This window comes from Trypanosoma equiperdum (genome assembly GCF_001457755.1).
Source record: "Trypanosoma equiperdum strain OVI genome assembly, contig: ctg_1859, whole genome shotgun sequence".
In the NCBI taxonomy this organism is placed as follows: domain Eukaryota; phylum Euglenozoa; class Kinetoplastea; order Trypanosomatida; family Trypanosomatidae; genus Trypanosoma; species Trypanosoma equiperdum.
Window position 1 is genome coordinate 1,634 of NW_027123903.1, and position 11,189 is coordinate 12,822.

General features: G+C 49.8%; 4 protein-coding genes across 4 annotated transcripts; all 4 read right to left on the reverse strand.

Annotated features, from left to right (window-relative positions):
• Nucleotides 1–220: 220 nt before the first annotated feature.
• TEOVI_000881900 (protein kinase, putative) lies at nucleotides 221–3,508 on the reverse strand (the record flags this gene model as incomplete). The annotated part of the gene is made up of 1 exon (XM_067223382.1): nucleotides 221–3,508. The coding sequence occupies one exon, from the start codon at nucleotides 3,506–3,508 to the stop codon at nucleotides 221–223; it is 3,288 nt and encodes a 1,095-aa protein (XP_067079483.1).
• A 1,074-nt stretch (nucleotides 3,509–4,582) lies between these two features.
• TEOVI_000882000 (lipoic acid synthetase, mitochondrial precursor, putative) lies at nucleotides 4,583–5,812 on the reverse strand (the record flags this gene model as incomplete). Its single annotated transcript, XM_067223383.1, has 1 exon — nucleotides 4,583–5,812. One exon carries the CDS (start codon nucleotides 5,810–5,812, stop codon nucleotides 4,583–4,585), a length of 1,230 nt encoding a protein of 409 aa, XP_067079484.1.
• A 794-nt stretch (nucleotides 5,813–6,606) lies between these two features.
• Nucleotides 6,607–7,875, reverse strand: TEOVI_000882100 (Protein of unknown function (DUF1143), putative; the record flags this gene model as incomplete). The annotated part of the gene is made up of 1 exon (XM_067223384.1): nucleotides 6,607–7,875. One exon carries the CDS (start codon nucleotides 7,873–7,875, stop codon nucleotides 6,607–6,609), a length of 1,269 nt encoding a protein of 422 aa, XP_067079485.1.
• An 895-nt stretch (nucleotides 7,876–8,770) lies between these two features.
• Nucleotides 8,771–11,119, reverse strand: TEOVI_000882200 (intraflagellar transport protein 80; the record flags this gene model as incomplete). Its single annotated transcript, XM_067223385.1, has 1 exon — nucleotides 8,771–11,119. One exon carries the CDS (start codon nucleotides 11,117–11,119, stop codon nucleotides 8,771–8,773), a length of 2,349 nt encoding a protein of 782 aa, XP_067079486.1.
• Nucleotides 11,120–11,189: the final 70 nt, after the last annotated feature.

Sequence of the window (11,189 nt, forward strand, 5' to 3'; positions counted from 1 at the left end):
TCCTTCCTTCCTCCTTCCTTCCTCCTTCCTTCCTCCACAAACATCAGCGCAAGCAACTGCTGATGATCTGTTCAACTCTCCCCCCCCCTGCAATCTTTTATTATTTGAACTTTTTTTTTCTCTTCTCTCTCTCCTTTCCCCATCTTTCCGTTATTTTTTTCCTTCGGTAATCGGTAAAGGCAGCGATGTCTCGCGCGTCCACAACTACTACCCAACGAACCTAACGTTGTGAGTATACCTGTAAATATTTTGGTGTTTCTTGAAAAAAGCTGTGTGCCAATGCCTCACGGGCCGTAAGGCGCCTCTCGGGATCGCCGTGGAGCATTTTTTTTAGTAAATCATAAAAACGGAATCGATGACGCGAAATCTCGTCAGCAATCTCTTTCCTCGGTTGCTGCGTTGAGACCATTTCCATCACGTTGGCATCCATGGCAGCGGATGGACTATACCCTGTTGCAATACACCTTTCCTCATTGCTAGCTGTACATTTCCTGATTAGTTCGGCAAGTGTGTGGAACTGAAAATACCGTTTTCCCTTTGTTGGTTTTGCATCCCTGTGATGGCGAAGATACTCCTCCTCACTCAAGAGACGAAATGAGGGTGATTTTTTGTGACCCGCAGGAGTTTCCTCTGATGCAGACGCGCCTGCACTTTCACTTCTCAATTCAACATCATCCACATCGTAGTATTCGAGCGTGGCTGCACCCTTCGCTAACAATGAAAGAGGCAACGGCCCGAGCATTTCCTCAATGAGGGAGAGTTGATGATGATCCGAGTCTCCCGGTAGAAGTGGAAGGCCTAACAGCAGTTCCGCCAAAAGACAGCCAGTAGACCACACATCAATGGCTGGCCCATAGCCGGCACCAACAATGACCTCTGGTGCGCGATAGTAGCGGGACTGTACATACGTATGGATTCCTTTTCCAATGTAAGAGCTACTGCTAAAGTCAATGAGCTTTATGTTCAGCGGTAAAAGAGACGGCGATGCAGGAATGCGAGGAAGGTTCGGATCATCTTCAGCACCGTTATTCAGTCCAGGAGAGCTCGCTGCCGCCGAACCAGCTGGTGCAACCTCCCTCAAAATGGAGGACATCGACATCCGTTCGGTGGAAGCAGCAATCTGCATACGCCGAGGTGTAGGGGAGTGCACAGCGCCATTCGGTAATTTCGAATCGGAGAGTGGAGGTAAGCCATTGCTTGCCGGCCATCTCAACGATTGATGCAACTGCCCAGCCGATGCATCCAGTGAAATGGCTCCGGAGGCACCAGAACCCGGTGTATGAGCACCGACCGTGAGCGCCATATGGACTGGATTGGCAGAAAGCCAGGAATCGAGTGTAATTAAAACGTTTTCGGGTTTTATGTCACAGTGCACTACGTGGCATTCCTCGTGCAAAAGAGTTAACCCCAGCAAGATTTTTCGGCCTATGTCCTGTATCTGATACATGGGAAGACCTTTAAAACCACGTGCCATCGCGTACTCAAACAAATTAACACCATATCGTTCCATAACTATGCAGTGATGACCATAGCATATTCCGTGCGCAAGTATCTTACCCACATATTCGCAACGGTAGTCGGGCACGGGTGGATCTGAAAAGGACAGTGCCGGAAACGCCTGCTGCTCCTCTGCGGGTTGCTCTTCTTGCGATGCCGTTTGCGAACTGACGTGCACTAAAATCTCAGCCTCACGAGCAGATTGCTGTTCAAATAGTTCGCGGCTTTTGACAACCTTTACAGCCACAAGTGGTGTATGGGTTGGTACCATTGAGGGATCACCGAATGGTATATACGTGTGAGAGCACTGCCAGTACTGAAAGTCATCTCCCTCTATCTGGCTTGGGTGTACAAAAGTTTTGTTGGCGATTCGCAAGTCCTTGCAGAGAAAAACCTGCCCGAACGTACCAGATCCAAGAAGATCAACGACCTCCAGCCAACCCATTAAAATCATACCTACATAAACAACAAGATCATCCTCCTCATTATCCACTGTGCGCATGACACGGTCTACACTGTGGACCTTTGTTGTTAACGTTTGTAGCCGGGTTAGCGTCCGGTGGTGAACAGCCATTGGTGTTTCTTCATGCGGTGGGGACACTACTGAAGTTCGTCTTTTTCCATCATTCCCTGGTGGTGGTGCCGTTCTATGTGTATCATCAAAAAATATGGAAGACGACCCGTCAGATGCGCTGGTAGCCACACGGTCGCTCTCAGCTCGACCCACAGAAGTTGTAAAAGCACTACCATTTTGCGAATGAGAAGAAACCGCATATTCCTGCTCAGTATACGGTTCGACTATCTCTGACGACGAGAGCCGTAGCTCCTCCGAATGTTTAATACAGTTATATGTGTACTCACAAAATATGGTGGTCCTGAATAAGACTCTTCTCTTGATAAGTCCTAGAATAAATGGGTCCATCTCCCTAGAAGAAAGTGCCCGCTGCCTCCCACGGCGCCGAGGCGAGAAACCCCTCACAGCACGCGGTACGACGGGCACGTTTTGCCCGCCTGAGCACCGTGTCGAGGCACTGTCACTCAGCGTGTAGTAACCGGCAGCCACACCGGTAACAGTTGACGCAGATGACAGAGCCACCGACCGGACGCGGCGGTCAAGGGTAGGGGTGTCTCCGAGAGAAATATTCTGCGAAGCCGCCGGGGGAGAGTTCCTTGGCAGGAGAGACCTGTATATTGCGTAAACACAATTGAGGTGCCCTATGTAGCGTTTGCGGAAGCTCTGATGTTGCACGTGGAACCACCGTTCCCTAGAAACACTCGCATCGGTCGCGACGGCGCCTCCAGAATTGCTCATATTGAGAATTCTGTACGCGCGGGTATCATTTGCAACTCTTTCCCCACATTGCTCCTCACCGTAATTCGTCGCTTGGCCCTCATGCACGTTAGAAGCGGTTGGTGTCATCCCTTTCCACCCTAGCGTCGGGAGGTTCCACGGTATGGATGTAAGTAGGCCGGGGGAGAGTTCTTTCGGTACCGGCGAACAGGGTAGAGGAGAAAACGATGAAGTGAAAGACATTCTTCTTCTGCTGAGACCATAACTTACCTCGTGCCCCCTGCATGCTTCACTCAACGGTGGGAGCGAAACGGACGAAAGGCATGTTTTCTGCGAATGCTCTAAGCACGTGTTGTGCTTAACTACCTCTGAGTTGCTTCTGACGCTCTCCCCATCATGATTTCTCACCACCGAATCGAACACACCGCCGGATTGACTCACTGAGTCAAAACTTCGGCACACGCGAGTCGCAAAGACAAAAGAAGGTGGTGACGTTCTACTTCCCTGCGATGCGGCATGCGACAACGACGAGGAAACATCTCCAACAGGTTGACGGTGCGGCCGTTGTGGATGTGACCACCTATGCGACGCTCTGGAGGATCTCGACGGTACACGACAACCATCAAGGCGCATACATGAAATATCACTTATTGAGAGTGCAACTCGGTCAACCACCATACTCTGCTCCTCGTCCGGCGCACTGCCCTCGTCAGCGTCCATCTTCTATTTAGTGGATCCACTCACACCTTGCCAACCACAACTTTGGTATCGTGGCGGCGCTATTGCCGAAACACGTGAGCCTTTAGTCAAGATTGGGCAATTTCACCACTCTACTCTTTCCTCTCCTCTTCCTCTTCTCCGCTGCCAATGTTGCACACGGAACGGTAAAATTAAAATGGCTCGTGCACTGTGAGATGTACTTATTTGCGAGTGTGTGCACGTCCACAGACCCCCCTTCCCTGAAAAGCGAAGTAGTCCTGGAAAACAAGGGCTGTCCTGCAACTCACAGAAAGACGGAGCAAACACAATTTCGTAGTTGGAGATCCAATTCACCTCCCCCGCTTTAAGTGCGGCTTCAGGATACCACAAACCGTGTGGAAAATAGAATGCAGGTAGGAATGAGAGGAGGAAGGGAAAAAAAAAAAAGAAGACCCGCAGAAAAATGCGAAACGCCGATGCTCCACGCCGTTACGCGCCTTTCTTGACCGTAACCCTCGCCGTCTGCAAGCGGACTGCTGGAAACTTTGTTTATAGCAACAACCTGTAAAACACCTTTAAAAAAAACGAAATGTGCTTTTTCCACCCCTTGTGCTGAATGATCAATACGGTACGGATAATACACTACTACACCCCCAAACGTGATTCCGTGCGGAGTCGCGCGAATGCGTAGAAAGGTACAAGAGCAGAAGAAGCGGAAAAAAAAAGTAAAGTATTGTGATACGTAAGGTAACGTAAACAACCAGCAATACAGCATGGACCAAATTTTTTTAAAAAAGGAGGGAAGTTGATTGTGCCGCTCGTACGCAGAAAGAAAACTAAAGTATAAATGGGAGGAGAAATATAGCACAAGTACGCTAAAACAACGATTTACTTTCTTTTAAAAAAAAAAAAGGACGCAAAAACTGTAGATGAATATGCTTTGAAGAAGCGATCAAGCAGAAACACCAATGGCAAATCTGCCCCAATCTTCTCCGTCGCGGCCACATGCTTCACCGGTCCTCTCCACAACCACAACCCAACGGTCATACAGACATCCCCGACCCCGGAAGCTACGCATTTATACCACACTAATCACTACTCGGAATCCTTTGGTTCATTCCCTCCATCTGACACTGACGGAGCTTCGACAGTCTCCCGCTGTTTCAAAATATTTTTAATGTAATATTCACCAGCTCGGTAGGAGCTCCGTACCATGGGCCCCGATGCACAGTACAAAAAGCCCATATCCAACGCTTCCTTTTCCCACATCTCAAACTCCTTAGGATGGGCGTAGCGACTGACCTTTAGCCGCGTCCGTGAGGGTTGGAGGTACTGGCCCAGGGTCACAGCAGAAACGCCCGCCGTCCGCAGGTCACGAAGGGTTTGCCGCACCTCCTCCTCCTTTTCCCCGAGCCCAAGCATGATACTGCTCTTGGTGAGCATAGCTCCTTTAGTGAAATTATTCACGTGCTCAAGTACCTTAAGGGACTGTCGATAAGAAGCGCGTCGATCTCGTACGTTTGGCGTAATTCGCTCGACACACTCTATGTTATGAGCATAGACATTGAGAGGTGAACCAGCAACCATTTCAACCAGCTTGAGGTCTCCGTGAAAGTCCCCAACAAGTGCCTCAAGAAGTAGTCCGGGATTCCTCTCCTTCACGGCCGTCACGCAGCGCACAACATGAGCAGCGCCACCGTCAGCCAAGTCATCACGGTCCACCATAGTCATAACTATATATTCCACACCCATGTCAGCGACTGCATCAGCAGTTTTGCGTGGTTCCTCTGGGTCTAGTGGTGGAGGTGTGCGACTCGTCATTACGGAACAGAAGCGGCAGCCCCTTGTACAATGTGCCCCCATCACCATGATTGTGGCAGTGGCGGTGCCGTCCCCTTCCTCATCACCTCCTCCCCAACATTCACCGATGTTTGGGCACTTGGCCTCCTCACACACAGTAGCTAGACGTTTTTCACGCATATTGCGCCGTATCTTGTTAAACCGCGGCTGCCTCGATGCTCCCATAGGAACTTTGAGTTTCAACCAAGGAGGAAGAGGCTCCTTACCTCGCTTCAGTGGTCCAATTGAGGCGGCGGTGGGTGGAAGATTCTCCGGAAGGTCAAGAAACCCCTCCAATGAATTTCTTCCCGTCTTGTCATTCGCCAAACGCTCGCGAAACTGCCGAAGGAACTCTTCCTTCACCAGCGGAGGGTTTGCGGCACCTGACTCGTTCCGTGGCTCCTCAGATGGAGGCACTTGCTGTTGCGATACCTGTGCTGCCGCAACGATAGGTCGACACAGGGCAAACGACCATCGCTGAAACATTGCAACTGTATACTCCGTAAATGTTTACTTGGTTGTCAAGTTTATCTCACTCACTTTCCGTCCTTTGCTTTAAAACAGTGTTTCCTTGGGACCCCTCTTTATCCCGTTTGTTTTCCCCAGTGCTTGTGTGAGGCAAGCTCTCTTTCAACCTTTTCGAAGAGGCAAATCAGGCATGCGGAAGAGAGATGAAGACGCAAAACAAAACAAATATAATTATCCATCGGTAATACCCAACGCGGATGGCACTTCAAACACCGATATAACAAACAAATGACTATACATGATGACCAGTAAGTACAATCACCCAGAGCAGACTCTTGTTTTCTACCTCTTTTTCCTCCTTTCTCCTTCTGCAACGCTGCAAACCCCATTGCAACCTCTCGCACTTTCCTACAAGGAAAAGGGAGCTGCGCACTGCTACGAAGGGAGCATCGGTGCAGAAAGACGAACCACTTCAACTTATACATATATTGGATTGCTCAGCCACAACATCCTCACAGCATCTACTGTCTTTTTACCGAGGGGGCACACCCAACTGCCACCGAGGGAACGCACTTAAAAGAGGGGAAAAAACCTCCAAAGTTGTACAACATGAAAAGCAAAAGTAGAAAAATCACGGAGAAACAATTACCTTCGCCCGCCCTTTCCCCCGCCTAGTTCTCTACCCACAACCCCTTACATTGAAATCCGTCCTCTACCGGCGCACGCATTGAAGCTAAACACACGAAAAAACAGCTGTTTTCTTTTTTGGTTTAAAAAAACGGTAGGAACCACAAACGAATGAAATCCAATCCTCATCGGCGTTTCGGGATGATGGTCAGTGAGGAAACATCCTTTATTCCCTGCGTCGCCAGGTTGGCCAAAATACGCTCCATCAAATTCGGGTCATCATCTTTGATATCTAGATCATCCTTAACTTCCTGTACGCTGGCACGTCCATCCTTATGCACCACATTTAATCTCCGGCATGATGTGTTTACATTCTTTCCATTACCTCCACTAAGGTGCCACACGTTGCGCATGAGGATCTCGAATTCCTGATCGGTTTTCAGCTCAAACGAAGAATCTCTAAAAAAGGTGTGGAACGTTTCAAAGCTGATGTGTGCCTCCAAAGGCAGATCCCACTGGGTGGTAAACGCGCGGAGAGCGTCAGCAGAAGACACAGTTCCGTTTAACACCGACTCCATGGAGTCGACATCAATCAGATCGACGAGGTGGTGTAGCCGCACAACCCCATTACTGCACAGCTTCTTCAGCAACTCATACACACCCTCAATAATACTGTACCGGCGATCCCGTTCCTCCCCACGCATTTCATCCATGACCTTACGAATCGAGAGCATGTTATCACCCTTCATGTCAAGTCCGCGAACAAGAGCAACACACTCCGGTATACTCGTCTCTACACCAGCCTCAGTGAAGCCGCGAAATGTCTCCTCAACGTTGAGCACTCCGTTGCCGACGACATCATTCCTCTCCAGCGCGAGGCGCACCTGCCGGAGCACGTTCCCCGGAAAAGCGGACTGTCCTTCCATTGAAATCAGCAGCTGCCGCCGAAAGCGCATTATGATTGCCCTGGCCTGGGCGGCAGGTGTGTTTCCGATAACTGGTCGGACATACGCCTCCTCACGCAGCTTAACTTCCTGCGGGTGGTTAAACGAGGTCCTCATTGTTGTTTTAAACGCCTCTTCCTTCAATTTTGGAAGTTGAGGGTCGAGGTGCGGCTGATGAGTGGGATATGCACGGTGATTGCGGTCCACAATATCAACCAACGTTGCCTGATCAAAGACGGGCGCCTGCTCCTGAGCCCTCTTCATTGCATGGTTTGTCATGACTGTGTACTCCGTCGTCCAAATTTTGGAGAGATGTGTTGGAACAATTGCCTTTCCGTCGTAGTAGCCGGCATCCGCCCGTTCCTCACTCCAGTTACCCTGTAATGTTTTGGTACTATATCCGCCTGTCAGCAACTGCGTGCCCGGAAGGTAGCAGCGGTTCTTTGGCTGATTCTGGCAGTTTTGGAGCCGCTCACTGATGCGTTCCTTCTTGTGCTGACCGCCTATCATTGCTGCTCCGTCCAAATATCCTCTACCAACCCTTTTGCTCTCTCGCGTCCCTGAGTATATAAGCAGATGTTCCTTTGGCTTCACTGGATTTCCGGCTGTTCTCGCTCTCCACACCTCCTAATGTACAACCTTCCTCTGTCTTGATCAGCTTTGGCACACTTCAGTCGTCAAACCGAAACAAAAGTGTCATTCGACAAACGGGAAGAAACAATTCACGGTGCGCGAAAAGAAAAAAACCTAGCAGTGCGGATGCGCTCCCGCGTGCGACTGTGTAGATAGAAGAATAAAAAAGCGTCCACATGTCACGGGGAAAGGGGGGGAAAACTGTTTTCTCTCCGCATTTTCACATTCTTTTCCCTTTCCAACACGGTACAAGACATTCATCCGTTAAGGTCCGCAAATTATGCACGCAAGGCATCGCTTGCACCGTGTCTTTAGTAGCAACGTAGAGGAATAAGAGATGCCAGGCTCAGAAGTAAAGACAAGGTTAAAAAGTAAAATATAATATAAAAGCATTCACCTCTAAGAGAGTTGGCACGCAAAACCAAGAAACGGTGGGAAAACGAGAGGAAGGCTAAGAGGTGCTGAGCAGAAGCAAGTACTCTCCCTTCCTTCCATTTACCCCACATGATACTCCCAAACTTTCTCCTTCCTCCTCCTTTATAAAACTTCCCGCTGTCCTTGTTGTTGATCTATACACTCCTGCACTAACAAATAGGGTCCTTGATTTAACAGCCAGCACTACTACACAATGCAATTTCCTATTCTTCTTCTCTTCCCTCCTTTCTTCACGCAGCCCTGTCCAATCCTTCACCACCCCCCTCCACCCACCTCCGCATAGGCATCAAAACCTCCCACCTTCATCACGAACACCATATCCAAAACCTTCAGGTTCCTACTGGTAGGGCTTGGCACCAGGCCGCTGAGCTTCCTTCTCTTCCTCCTGTCTCACCTTCTCAACAACCGTTTCCCAATCTACACGGACAGACGCACCGAGCTCCTTAAAGAGAGGAATATCCTCTGTCCTCTTTACAGCATCGAGATACCTCCGCCGCCTCGCAAGCACGGTGTCTACATGAGTCTTCCGCTCCGCTGCGACTTCCAAAGCGCGCTCCCAGTTGAACAATCGGGTATGCATATCAATACAGCGGTATATGAGACCAGCCTGAAGTAAAATGCGCTCCGCCTCAGCTGAGCGGCGCTGAAACAAAGCTAGTTCCGCTTGCCGACCTTCCGGTGTGGGAATGCTCTTTAGGTACCGAATATAGCGTACCTTGTCAAGTTCAAAGAGGGCACCATATGCAATTTCCACCACATTCAGGTCACCGTGCCGAAGGGCGAGGCCGGCCAAAATGCCCCATAGAGGTTTCTCATCCAAGAAGCGCGCGAGGCGCGTGGCGCTCGAAAAGTCGTGTCGTGCCACGTGCTCGAAAATGAAGGAGGGATACGGTGAGGTGTTAAATGTTAAGAGGGCGCCATCCACTCCCCGTCGAATGCTTACTCGGGTGCCAGAAAACGAAACAATTCGATCATTCCGCGAAAACTCGTCTCCACCATCATCTCTCACAGTCTTTGTCGTGGGCAGCAGACCCCTGTCGGAAAACAGAATGGTTGGATAGTACCACGTCGTGAGTCGTCCATCCGCAATCGCAACGAGGATTTCATGCTCACCGTGCCACGCTAAACTGGAAGTCATGGTGCTGATTTTTTGCGCAGCTCCAACTTTGCGATGCACTGCTCCAAAGTGCATGTCGCGGTTCCGATCCACGAAGGCAATCTTGCGCTCACTCAGTTCGCCGTGCTGCGACAACTCCAGCGAAATGACGTCAAGATGATGAGTAATGGTTGCATCTTCCATCGCTTTCCCATTAGTGGTGTCAAAGAAAAGGATTTTTCTTGGATCAGCGGGATTTCGAATTGCAACTGTGTCCGGCGAAAGGGAGACAAGATCGGGCGCCATAATCTCTGGTCTCAGGAACGATTGGAGACGAAGGGTGCAAATGAGACGACCCTCATACGAGTAAATCTGCATTCCAGAGTTGCAATCTGCCAGCAACAAGTGTTTCTGACCAAGGATTAGCGTAATGACGACATCACGGAGATCAAATTGCACTGGTGCAGAAAGGCGGTCAATAGGATAGCATGCGCATTGCGTTGTGGTACATGAAACAAGGTATCCGTAACCCACTTCTACTTTGATGACCTTGTCACGTTGTTCTACTTCCTCGACCGCGTCTGTGAGTACATCCTGAACAAGCAGTCTATTTCCGTCTACCAAAGTGACGCAGAAGTGGCTCCAGTACATCTTTCGGTCTATAAGCTGGGCAGTACACACAGAACCACTCCCACACCCCATAACCACCTGCGTTCCATCAGCGGTCCACTGCAGTGAAAGCGCACTTCCCTCAGAAAGTCGTTCATATGTGTGACTCCACCCCGTCTTGTCACATACCCGAATGTTCATAAAGGACCCCACCGCAAACATTTCACCATCAGCTGAAAACTTCACAGCAGTACATGGATGTCCACCTGCAGCGGAAACGTAAATACTGCGGCCGTACGGATCCCATACCTTGTAGGTCCCGTCTTCGCCACCTGTGACAATGAACCCTGTCATAAGTGACCAGTCTGCGGCCAAAACAATCCCATTGTGAGCCTTCCACTTCAACTGTTTCTTCACCGCTGGATTGAGAGGTTTGATGGTCACCTCGCTACCAACACAGTAAAGCACACAATCGCCACCGAGCTCTGTTGTCTCCGAACCCCAGCAAATGCCATAGACACACCTCCCCGCCGAGACGAGAGTTGTGCGAGGGATACCAGCCTGTGACCAAACCTTAACACACCCATCCTCACCAGAAGAAATGATAGAAGAGGTATCTCCAGAGTACACAACACCTGTTATCGTGCCAGTGTGCGCGTCGATGGTACGTTCCACACGGTCAGAAGACGTATTCATAAATGAGATTGTTCCATCAGCGCAAGCCACAAGGTAATTTCCCTTCCCCTCTACAGATCCGGTATTGGCACTGCGACCTTTGCGTCCGCCTTGTAGCGGCACCCACGCAATGTACGTGATGCAGCTATCAAATTCCTTTACTTTACCCATCGGCTCCCCGTTAGGGCTCCAGCGCCGTAAGACGAAATCATCACCTGCGCTTAGCACATCGCCCGTCAACGACACCGCAACGCAAGTGCAGGCATCATCGTGGTGCTCATTGGGAATCGTAATATTCAACCGCATGTGCTTTCAAGGAAATATGGGGATTCAAAATATAAGTAAAAACAATATATATATATATATATATATATGT